Genomic DNA, 13,205 nt, shown 5'->3' on the forward strand with positions numbered 1-13,205 from the left:
GAGTTGTCAGGATTCGCCGCTGTCACCAAGGACGTGACGTCAAGCAGCTTAATTGGGCTTCTCTTTGTGCGTAGGTACCTCGACATGCCCTGCGCTGCTGACGTTGTGAATACCTTAGATCAACAGGCTCTTGCATCCATCCTCACTGCATATGGGGAAGAAAAACGCGCCTGGAAAATAGCTTCAGCCATGGTGAAGGCACGCCGTGTCCACCCCATCACCAGGACACAGCAGCTGGCCAGCGTGGTGGCAGGTAGCTACACACTATCCTGATTAATTCCCTGCAGCATTGTGGAGGCTGTAAGGGAAAATAAAACACGAGTGGAGTTATTAAGGCTGTCCCCCGACGGGACGTGTTTGTCTCGGAAAATTACGTAGTCTGTGATCTCAAACGTCATTCTGTTTCCTGCTTCTGCTTTGGGTGCCTGTCTTGCACATCTTCCCTTTGAGAGCTAAGGATGAGACAAAGATGGAACAGAATGTGGCAAATGCCTTGAAAACAAACAGTATCTCACATGCGGCTCATCTCCCTCCTTCTCCACATTGCATTTTTGCTTTCTCCCCCCCCCTTTTTCAGTTCAATTTCCGCACTCACAAATATGCAGACACACCTGACACAAATGCAAACAACCACATATGCTCACACACGACACATTTGTGCATAAAGCCAGGATTACATTGTTTGTCCTCACTGATTGTTTTTTTTATTTTTTTTATTTTTGGCTCTATGCCTCAAGATTTGAGCTGTTGAACGAGTGAGATGTCATTTCAGTAGTTATTGCACAGAGCAGTGTGCGCGTCAGTGTCACCCGGGGAGAACACGTGTGAGTAAGAGCAGGGGTTTGATCTTATTTGGAAGAGCAAAACGAGTCACCACCGATGTTTATAAGAGGCCTGGATTCAAGAAAGTTCCAAGTGTTGCGCTGTTACACGTCATAGTGATACTGACAAGAAAAAATGGTGGTTTTAAGACAAGGGAGCGGTTCAAGGGACTTTTGAGGCAAAAATTTGGGGGTTCTTAATCAAACCAAGCTGACCACATTTAAGACATTCTAGTCTTTAAACCAACCTCTAAAGATCATTCTTCACTGTTCAAAAAAAACATTAACACCCACCAACATCTGTCTATCTTAACATGTTTACTCACATTTAAAAAACCTGCATATAGCTGTTAATTTTAGAGTAAAAGAGGTATTGAATTCTGAAGCTTTTGGAGGAAAACTACTGGCATGGGGCCTCATAAGATGGTTTCTATCCAATGACCTATACAATAACGCAATCAGCCGTTCTTGGAGGCCCCCTCTCGGCTCAGGGTCCCAGGTAATTGCCTGTTTTACACCCTGTTGCAACGCCTCTGTTAAGATTAATAAGTTATTTTAGTCACGCTACGCTCTCCCCTCATTTCATTATTCTTTACACTCAAGGTTTTAATGTTAGACATTTCAAAACTGGAAATAATTTTGTCCTTTTCACTGGGTAACCTTGGTATGTGATTCATTATTTGAATTAAATTGAAAAGTTATACAAAACTACATCTTTTAAAAAGGCTGTGGGCGAGCGTGGTAAATGACGTAAATGCAAAAAAAGACAACTAATTGTGCTACGACAATGTATGCAGCTCACACATACTCTAACCAAGCACACCAGGGTTTTTCTCTGGACAGGTGATGTGAATATGAAGGTGGTAACAATGTGGAGATGTAACGGTGAAGTGAGGGAGGATTTAAAAATAAAACGGCATTAATTTAAGTTGTTAAGTTGTGGAATTTTACTGATTGTGTTCTGAAACAATTTGTATGAGTCGCATGCAGCAGGGAGGATCGTTGCAGTTCTGAAGTCAAAGGCGCGTCACATTCCCTGGCCTTTGCATGAAGATAACTGACGCGTAAAACCTATTTATAGCATCATCTTCTTCAAACCACCCTCACTGTATTTTATAAACTGGAACTTTTGCAGCATACCAAACAATTTGTAAAACATTATTTTCTCCTGATCTGTCTTTTAGCAGCAAAATTTCCAAGTATGAGTCATTGTGTTTTGTAAATAATTTTCAAACCATCCTGTATAATTTCCACAATTCCTACATTCCCATATCTGTCTCCAGCTGGGATTTATGTATATTTGGCAGAATTTCTCTTCAGCTGTTTATCCAGTATGTTGTAACCAGCCTAGTCTCCCGAGGAGGTTGGCTGATATTGGCCGATTCTGCCGGACTAAATGTGCGTCCACTGCCAACGTTTATTGTCAACATGAAAGGCTTGTGATGTTCATGTTGTAATGGAAGGGAAGATTAGGGTGGTTGTGTATTACATTTAAACACCAAATCATAGTTAATTACCTCTGTGAGTTCCCTGTGCTTGTGTTCTTTTCAGGTTTGTTTCAGTGTGAGCTTAGTAAGTCACTGGAAGCTAATGTGACGGTTAATGATAATGATCAAGGTATGCCTCCCTGATGCTTGATAGATAGATGTGAATGGAAATCCTGTGTTTTTGCAGCACACCAACACTGGCGTCGGCCCTCATCAACGAAAGCTCTTGATTCTCATTGTCTTACCAAGTTGACGTCTCTGTTGGCGTCTTCTATGTGTGGCACTTCTTTTTCCTGGGATTTTTTTTACTTTTGCCTCCGATGACCTGCTGGTAGTGATTCCTCCAGACATTATCCCACTGTATTCTCACATGGGCCCTCTCAGACTTTTACTTGGATGCTGGCGGGAAAAACTCCAGGGATTATTGGATGCAACTGACACTGGCATTTGCATTCCAACATACAGCCCTTCCAGATAATTTCGGGAAAATGTCCCGACTTCATTGTCTGTCATGTCTGAAAGCAGCAGCAGATGTCTCTGCCACTGAAAACTCAAGTAGTTGCAAAGTTTTGCAAAATGGCAATAGAATGAGCCTGTTTATAAAGATTTAAGGTTCTTTGATCACTAGCTGAAAGCTCCACAATCAGTTTCTAGATCATCAAACTGCCAGTGCAACTTATTTTGTGAGGACTTGCAGATTAATTACTGTGTAAGTTGGTCACACATCCCTGATGTGCGATTTTTATTCTCAACAGTGTTTCAGCTCTATTGTGCGACAGCAAACAAAAGTTGTGTCCACGTTTCCCTGCTCAGTTTACCTATTTGTTGTTGTGAACAAACTCGGTCAGACCGTTTGTTCAGCCACTAAAACACAGGAGCATGAAAAAGCACTGCTATAGCCTCTCGTGACACATGGGTAGAGCACAAGAGCTTTGTGATGTTAATTCTAAATGTTAATACCATCACAAAGTCGCGTCTCCTTCTTAACTACTTGATTTCCTCTTTATGTACACATCGTAATCTCTTCTTTTCTCCACGGATCTGTCTGCAGGACCTTTGCAAGATGAATTAGAGAGAGAGCGCACGGCTCGGCGAGACCAGAACAGTGGTGGTCCGTGCTGTGCAGGCATCGTATTGATTGCAGTGTGACTCACACCTTAGGCTGTTTAGTGCAGGAGGAGAGAAATGCCACATCACTCACTTCTCTATTTATTGCAGTTTCTCTTTACGTCTATACAAGTGTCTAATTGTTCTTTGGGCTTCTGTGCCGTGGTTATGACTTGGTCAAGCTGGGCCCTGGACTTATTCATATAAATCTAATGTTTTTCTAACTTGACAACATATTTTAATCAATTCTCAGTCTCTGTATTGGCCCTTACCGCTTATATCCACATCTCATTCATTCTGTGCCTTGCATGTCATTTCTTTCAAGCTGCTTCACACACTTGTAAGTTCAGTTTTCTGAAGCATTCTCTACATTTTTCATGTACATGCATTCTGAGTGAGAATCTCTCAAATAACAAGCAGAGATATTAAAGGTTTTGCATGAAAAATTCTCCATGCACAATTGGTCAGGAGTATTAAAGAGAGAGGTTGTGGTGAGGGGGGGAAACATAAATCACCCTTCATTTTACATAGCGCGGGTCATGACCGAGTGCACCAGCCAGAGAGCAATAACAAAGAAAACCTCAATATTTTAGGTTTCCTTTCTTTTTTAACAGTAACCAGGGGTTGGAGAGAAGTTGTCAGCTGAGACAGATTTAAACATTAACTCTGAATTCTGTGAACTGACAGATCACAAGAGATATTTGTCTGCTTTTACCTCAGTCATTTTTTGAGACACCATCAGAATCTGCTCCTCAGTCTGGGCCAGCCACTCTGTCCTGCTGCAGCTCACTCTGCACTGCTTCTGTTGTGCTTCATCTAGCTTCGTCAATCCATCTCTTCAATTAATGATATAAACCACAGGCACACCAGGTTTGTTTTTTTACAGAAGCATAACCACAAGACAAAGGCGACTAAATCATTGTTGTCATTCAGGATGTTTCATTACTGTTTTGACCAGTGAAGTTTATAGTTATTTGAATCTGTTTGTGTGAACCACACACACCACACAGTGAACAAGTGCTAAAATCACATACAAGTCTTTGCATCTCTTCGGGCAAACTGACGCATGATGAATTCAAATTCACGCTGCTAGCCGGTCACGCATAATGGATCATGAGTATTCATTGCTGTTTACTTCATAACTTGAGTAAAACACACCTAACGACCTAATCTGTGAACATTTTGCACCTCAGTCGTGTCAGCTAGATTTTCATCTGCAATGATGACAACAACTCCCATGATCCCAAGCAGATTCACAATGTCATCAAACTGGGTCTTTTTTTTATGGTTTTCATTGAGAGACCCCCTAACAGCTGAAGATGCTTATCAAACATTTAAAATGTAAAAAATGTTCAGTCTTTCAACTGCCAAACTTTTTTTATGTTCTCTCTACAATATAAATAAGATGTTCAGTCAGATTTTCTTAGGATGCTAATGCAAACATGCTAGTGATGCGCAAATTAGTTTTTTTATATACTCACATATCCTCAAATAACACAGAATGAAATATATATGTATAGTAATAAAAAATGTTGAGCACCAGATTGCATCCATGTTTTAGAAGATTAACTCAGACTTTAAACATTTTTTTGTCTCTAGGATCGTTTCCTCCCGCTGTTATCTATGCTCGCAAAGACCGACTCCACCGACCTGCACATGTGGCCACGAAAACCTTCCAAGCTTTGCGAATATTTGTGAACGACGAGCTGAACGAACTCCACGCAGGCCTGCGTGCTGCCCAGGCAGTCCTGAGACCTGGAGGACGTTTCTGTATAATCACCTTTCACTCACTAGAAGACCGACTGGTCAAACGTTTCCTCCAGGGAGATGATTTGTCTAATCTAGATCAGTATCACTTCAGCCCGAGGAAACAAGCTACAAGGACGGCAAAATTGGGGGATGAAAAAAGAGATGGTGGAAGTGTTCACTGGCTTCCTCTGCGGAGAAAAGTGATCACCCCAGAAAAGGATGATGTGGATGAAAATCCTCGAGGACGCTCGGCTAAACTCAGGGCAGCGCTCAGACGGTGATTACCTGACGTCTCTCTCGTTTCAGCTAAATGTTTGAGCAGAGTTACTCTTTACTGTTAATAATTAAGGCAAGTACACCAAAGAGTGTCATGTAGTAACATAGTAATTCTGCACTGCATTTTGCCTGCTTTTTTTTATAATCTTCTCTCTAATGCAAAAAAAAATGGTTGATTTAATCCTGGGAGAGGCAGAAGTAGCTTGGCTGTTCGTTCCAATGAACAAACCAGGTGGGTTTTGTTTGTGGGAAGCCAGTGAATGTTGTCGCCCTTGACGCTGCATTAGTGACTTCTTCTGGTTGGTTGGGGCACTGATGGGGGGAGGACTATCTATAAAGGAAAGAATGAATCTCCCACACAATATGGCCATCAGCAGCAGCTCAGAGTTTTGAAGAAATTCCCTCAAGGCGTTTTGTCAAGTATCGTGTTCACATCATTTGGACCGATGGACAGGCAACCCAAATGCATAATGTCTCTGGCTGCTGGTTGACGCCAGTGCGGAGGCTTTTAAAGTTTGCACAATTTAAATGAGCATAACCATTAAGAAACAGTTATAAACAAACAACAAGCAGATTGTGTTAACAGTTAAATATAAGTTAGGGTTGGGGTTAGGGCAACCGCAGGATAGCAGTCTGACCTCCAGAGTGTGGTAGCCCAAACTGTGATCACAAAAGTATATGAAAGTTGGTTTATGTTTGAGACATTTATATGAAAATATAAAAATAAAAAAATGTAATACCCAAATTAAATTGTTTTTGTATTTGCTGCCTTTGTTATTAGCCTTTTATATGAATAAAAGCATAAAATAACAAATGTATCTTACGATTCTGTTCATGTATCAAAGCTGTTCTCCGCTATCACATCTAGAACTGTAATGATCCCCCACAATACCTTGCAACAAATAATACTCACTGCACAATTGTTTAAAATTGCTGTAACTATTATTATTATTATTACAATTATTATTAGTATTATTATAATTTGTATTATTGTTTGTTGCTTAAATATCTTACATTTTTCGTTTCAATCAATGGCTGTCTGCTTGATTTCTGTGTGTTCTTTTGTTTTGTTTGTTTTCTGTTTTTATGTATAATTTGTATTGCTACACATCCAATCTGCTTAGGTTACCTGATTCAGTATATATTTGGTCTGCTCTTTCTACATTGTATCTCTGTATTGTGTTTTTAAGATCAGGACCCTATAGACTAGATGCACAACCATGTGCTCCTAACGGGGATCCTTAAATAAACTAAACCAAACTGTGAATGAAGTGACAAATTTGAGTTTACACCCTGAAGAGTTCAATGAAAAAAGGGACATGTTACGTGTTGGTGCTGCTCTGATACATTTCTTGCACAGCTCATGTTTGACATCACATCAGACGTGGATAAATAGCCGAGCAAATGAGACCTAAACCACTTTACTTCATTGACGTCTGTATTTCTCCTGAACGTAGGTTGATGAGTAGCTCAAGTGAAGCCTCTACTGTACCGTATGAATCAGCAGGTGTCAGAAGTGGTGCTGATGACTGAGCTGGATGCTTGTTCCTGAGCATTCCCTCACCTTCAACTGTAAGCAGATAAGGTGTTATAGATCTTTAATATTTGACTTTGACTAATTGTAATTGCTTCATCAAGATTATTAACACTTTTTTTCTTGCGTCTCAGTTTAGTACTCTAAATATACCCTCCTTGTTACCTTGGAAACTAAATGGCGCAAGTAACATTTGACTGTCTAAAATTATATGCTGTTTTTAATTTAATATGAAGTGAAGCCATATCGCGAGTCTACACGGCCCCCTCCCTTCTGACATGATTGGTTGTTGGTTGATGCAAATCGCCGGCCCTGTTGACGAAAGACATCGTGACTTCTTTCTTTTGAAAACCTTGATACTGTTTTATTGTTAAGATCTCCGCTGAATTGCAGCGTTTACCGAGCAAGACATGAACCTGGTAAGAAAATACAGTAAATGTCAGACATGCATCCATTCATTATCTATACATCTTATCCTTTCAAGTGTTGTAATGGGGCTGGAGCCAATCACAGCTGACTTTGGGCGATCGGTGCGGTATATATATATTTTTTAAAGGTTCAACCTTCACATTTTTAATTAGTCTTATGCGCTGCCACCCCTTCATCCATTTTGAAGGATGTGGTGTGTGTGTGTGTGTTTCTGTGTGTGAAAGATGGAAAGTTACTGTCTCATAATTGTTAAATGTTTATTATAGTGTTCATTTTAACGAGTCATTAAGAAGGTCAAGTGCTGTCAGTGCAGTAAATGGGGTACTGTCACATGTTCGTGGAATACGTACTTTGGTTGGTGCAGCATCGATTCCACACATCACGGCCTGTTTCATTTCTTGGGGAGAAAAACTACATGTGAGAAATAGTTGTATGAAGCCTTTTGATAAAGACAAAGGACAGTAATCACTCGAGGCAAAGATCAGACTTTTAATGTTATCGCCTGTTTCTATATCATTTTATGGAGGGGTTGGACATGACCCGAGGAAGAACTTTCGGAGTGGATCCAAATAAATGGGCAAATCACTCACTTTGGAAAGTTTCCCACAGAATAGAATCAATGGCAGTAGCAGGGCTGCATAGTCACTCTCACACCAACAGATTCCGAGTGACAGATACGCAACTTAAGAGTGAAAGAGAAGCTACAAATGTGAGGGAGGGAACCGAATTGCATGCTACCTACTGAAACAATGAGCTCTGACTGCACGTATGGACAGTAAAAACTTTATGGGCGGTACTGTGAGCGCACAATGGGCCAATAGCTACTTTCCGACACAATCCAGTTTGAAGCAGAAATCCCAGACGATAGAGGTAGATTAAGATATCTATTCGTATTAATACGTATAAGTATGTGCAACATACATATACTTTTTTTGGTATCTTTTTTCGTTGTGATGCTACTGCCACGATGATATTTATTTTGAAAATAGTTTCAGATACAACTCAACATTTTCTCAGACAGACTGCTGTTTGTTGCTCCTGTGTAGGAGAAGATCATTTGATCTTGAAATTATTCATTATTATACGACTGCAAATTCTCCAGCACCATGGAAATGGTGACCTCAGATCACAGTAAATATACAGCAAGACAATGATGCTGTTATTGTAGACTTAGTTCGATCCACAAATTGTTGACCAGATACTTGACTAATAACCACTGTTGTTAAATCACTGCAGACAGACGCACTGATCTTCATCTACCTGCTGAGAACAACCCTATAAACACAGAATGAGTCTTCATTCAATACGGGAACAAACAAACAAAACAAAATCTTTATTTCACTGTAGGCTTTCTTTATTTAATTTAAACAAAAGACTAAACAACTACAATACCATTTTCTTTCTTTGAGAGATCCCTATTGCACAAGAGTGTGGAGAAAGCTTCACTGTTGGGAGAGGCGGTGGTCTAGTGGCAGAAACTTCGACTATGGGCAGAAAAGGTCTCTGGTTCGACTCTGGTTCGTCTCTGGTTCGACTCCACGGAGAGACATTTAGGCTAATCGTAGCCTAAATGTTCAAAAACAGTTATTACAGACGTTGCTAAGTGGAGAGGCCCACCTCAGGACCAGATGCCTTGTAATAACATTATATTTGCAGCTACGACTTCCTACAATTATTGACTGAATCTCAGCTGGGCTTTGTAAAGCTTTACACGAATATAAGAGTGAAGAGAAAGCACATTTTGTGAGGGGAGTTTTATATTGTTTTTGGATTGTAGTGTTACTCTATTTGTTTCTCATATGAAGAAAACATCACCGTCTCATTTCAATACTTATTTGGCGACTAAAAAATTTACAAATTAAATGTTTCCTTACAAAACCCAGGATGCAACATGAATGACTTGAAATGAGCTCCACTTTAAAAACAGGACAGTGCGTCTTATGTCTCACTGCATTGCTATTAATGATCTACTAATATAATGTGTAGCAGTCACAGTGGGCATTATTTATTAATTATTATATATACTATGTAAAGTTCCTTGAGATAATGTATGTTGTGATTTGGCACTATACAAATAAAATTGAATTGAAGTATTCAGCATTGAGTGCTTTCAATTGAGTTTCATCTTCAGTGCAGGAATTTAACTTGAAATTGCTTCATTTGTCAGTGTGATTTTATATTGTGTCTTAGTTAAGTTAAGGATCTTAGTACTCTCTTCTCTACAGAATATGTCAAAGGTTAAAAAAAACGAAGCTAATGTGAATGATATTAGCTGACATACAACAGCACTTAGATGAGATAACGCACAAAAAAAATATCAGTAATCTCCACTGTCGGGGCATATGGTTGAATGAAGAATATCACACAACAAGGACGTAGTTGTAATACAGTTTTCGAGCCCTGATGTGTCCTCACATGGCCGAGTGAAGACGTTCTGGGCAACACAAGTGCAGCCGCAGCTGAATAAAACCGCAGGTCAAACATGGTCAAATGCTGCTAAATGTAAGGTAACAAGAAATACCAGTGCTGGTGTCTATCTGCTTTCAGATGGAAGAGTGTTGGGAGAACAGGTTTTGCTTCGGTATCTGACATATAAACAATTAATTGATTCATCGGGGAATTGATCAACAGAATACTCTATCAACTATTCTGATCATTGTCATTATCGCCGTCAAAGAGGTTATGTGTTATTTTGTTTGTTGGTTTGTTTGTTTGTCTGCAGGATTCCGTAATTTAGGGCAACTTTATTCAATTTAAAGGGACTTGGTGGAGGTATGTGTTGTACAGAGTGCTTTTCTTGTTTATGTGATTTTTTGTATTTAAACATATTCAATTTCTCCAGCTCTCAAATGTTTCATTGTTTTTTTTTCTTTGTCTTATGCGATAGCAAATACTTTATACATTGTTCGTTGATCAGACTACATGGATTTTTGAATATAAGACATGTGGAGTTGGTGTTACTGTTAGTTTTCCAGTTTTATGGGATTTTGAAGTAAATATCGAGTCAATGGATATAAAGAGAGTTGACTTTTTAATACATGTGAAACAAAAGACTTTAGTGTTACTGCTAACAGATAAAACAACATCTCACACAGTCATTTATTTCAGTTCCAGGCAGTCGTCAATAACTGAACCTCACTTTAAAATGTTTGTTCAACTTGTAGTGGACACTATTCTGCAGAAAAGACAAATAGAAACAAATAAGAGAAGAGGAGGAGAAAGGGAAAGGGAGAGCGGGAAAATTAAGGGATCACAGATAAAATGAATTTGTGGTAGTGCTGAAAAATTAAACAGCAGCAACAACAGAAAATAAATCAATAAACAATTTTGATAATTGATGAGTAAGCCAAGTAATTAATCTAACAAGAAAACCAAACAGTTGCTGCTCACAGCTTCTCAAATATACATGGACCCACTTAGCGACTGAATACATACTGATACAGATATCGATAACTCCTTTTCAGACGTGAAGCGGAAATGCTTTAGGGAGAAATAGAGGCATGTTGATTTAGAATCCTTCAGGATATCATATTGTGTGTACCTGAAAATCCTTTCATTTAAATTGTAAAGAATATAAATATATTCCTTCAGTATCCGTGCAAGTCAAGGCCTCACTTTTCAAAAGCCCACACAGTCAACCCGCAGCTCACGAATGCACATTATAGAAAATGTTCAACAGCGGCCGATGTGCCTCGTGTAAGACTTTTATTTTTCATTTAGATAACTGAGGGAAGAAGATTTAGAAATTTAGAAAGGATTCCAGACTGTAAGGTACTTTCTGCCTTTTTACAAGACTCTTATACTCGCAGTAAGTTGATATTGAGACATTTATCATCCTGCTCAGGGTCAGACAGAGAAACAGTGGAGATTTACAAACAGTGTCATTTTCAAATTTCAGCTATTTAGAGCATCAGTCTGCTATTAAATTCAACTAATTATCATTTTAGAAAAATAAATGAAAATCTCTCCTGCAGAGGATTTGTTGATTTTTCTGTAATACAATAATAATAATCAATAATTTGCTGGGTTATGGACATTCGTTCAATCAAAGCAAGATGTTTGAAGACATCCCCTTGGACAAGAAGGAAGTTGTTATACAATTCTCTTATATTTTACATTAAAGAAACAATTAATACAAAATAAATGTCTGCAGACCATGAACATAAAAACATTTTATTGAAATTTGTCCTTCAAAATATTCAAGTGTCCCTTGTCATGGAACTTAACTTGAACTATTATTATTAGTAGTAGTAGGAGCATTCGTAGTACAGGTGGTATTGGAGGGCATCCATATGTGAAAGTAAATTATGTATTCTGCAGAGCAGCTTGTGAAAATAACATTTACAAAGGATACAAGGACAAAAACAAGTGATAGAAGAAGAAAAATCTGCTTTCAAGAATGAAGCAATACGTCAATCTTTCTTCCCCCCTAAAATGAATGACTGTGCACTACCTCTGGATATTCATCTGCCCCGATCTGTCTGTTCTTCGTCCATGTCTGGTGGAGAGAAGTGAGCCCGGTGCTGTGACCATTAACTCTGTGTGAGGAGAGAGACATGCGTCAGCCTGTGGCTCCCCCCTGTCAGACTGAAGAATGTATGAGTTTCACAGCATTAGAAAACAGATTGAAACAGCCACACAAAAAAACTCATTCTATCCACACCTTTTCTCCCTCCCTCCTGCTCTTGCTCCCCGCCCATCTCTGCCACTCCGCCTGCTATAAAAAGATTTCTCAGTGAAAAACACTGAGGTCAAAGCTGTTTTGAATAATTTTTGTGATTGACGCAGGCCCTGCAGGTCTCATGGGAAGCAGATACAAATGTAAAAGAAAGGCTGCCATGTTGGATAACAGCGCAAGTGAGCAGCCAGGGGCTGCCACTGCCATTTTCTTACTAACCATCTGAAACTTAGTTCAAGGGATTACAAATCCGCCATTAACCATTAATTGCAGGTGTTTGTGTCAAATTACTCACCTCTGATCAGCCACAAATTAATCTGAGGTGTTTGGAGGATCCCGGAGCTTAAGCTGATCACAGTCTCTTCGTTATGTGTCACCCATCATCGGAGCAGCACTCGCTGTGTCAGGTGGTGTACAGGGTGACCTGATGTCAGCTCACTTACCCGAGAGTCTCAAGCTGAAGGACACAACACCGACTTTCTTTCCTTCTATAATGGCCAAATGCATTTTTGCTCCTTCTTATTTCTGCCTGGCTGTATAACAAACTCTACCACAGCAGAGGGGGGAGTCCCAGAATGTGAAAGTGTGTGTTGAACTTCCAAATGATGATCTATTTCACTTCAAATCTACTGGACGGTGAACAATTATCCGGCAGCTCAACCTTTCTGAGGAGTTCCAGACAGTTTAAGTTAAAGTTCAGACACTGAATTGTCAGTTTGATTGAGATGTATGGTGGCATTAAGTAAGACATCAGTTAGAGCGTCTTAAGAGTCTTTAAAGTGACGTACTGTATTTATGAGACAAAATAACGTGCGAGCTGGGAATCATTTCAGATTTAATCAAACTGTTCTCAGATTTGATTTGATCACATCGGAGTGGATGTGACTCAGCGAGGATGGAGCTGTGGAGGACCGTTCACCTCCACCTACACCTTCCATAACCACGTTGTTCCTTCAGGAAGCTGAGGACGAGGGAGATGTGAATAAATTGACTCTCCTCTGAAAATGTCCAAGTTGTTTCTACGAAGATTCGTGCCCAGCCAATGACGTCACACTGCTAGCTACTGCCACCCACACGCCATCGCAGCCATGTGTGGTTTTATCATAGACTCAATATAAAGATGT

At 39.7% G+C, this 13,205-nt stretch overlaps 1 protein-coding gene across 4 annotated transcripts in view; it reads left to right on the forward strand.

The window, feature by feature from the left end:
• Nucleotides 1-13,205, forward strand: part of mettl15 (methyltransferase 15, mitochondrial 12S rRNA N4-cytidine) — a 56,675-nt gene that overhangs the window by 31,754 nt on the left and 11,716 nt on the right. For 2 of the 4 annotated variants that reach the window (XM_062382867.1, XM_062382954.1), the window contains exons 5-6: nt 75-253; nt 5,015-6,707. In XM_062382867.1, the coding sequence (XP_062238851.1) occupies nt 75-253; nt 5,015-5,445 (610 nt within the window). In that variant the 3' untranslated portion in view covers nt 5,446-6,707. Of the gene's footprint in view, nt 1-74; nt 254-5,014; nt 6,708-13,205 lie in introns of those variants that run through there. The other 2 variants (XM_062383029.1, XM_062383105.1) reach the window with 1 other exon arrangement.

The sequence above is a fragment of the Platichthys flesus genome, chromosome 1 (assembly GCF_949316205.1).
Source record: "Platichthys flesus chromosome 1, fPlaFle2.1, whole genome shotgun sequence".
In the NCBI taxonomy this organism is placed as follows: domain Eukaryota; kingdom Metazoa; phylum Chordata; class Actinopteri; order Pleuronectiformes; family Pleuronectidae; genus Platichthys; species Platichthys flesus.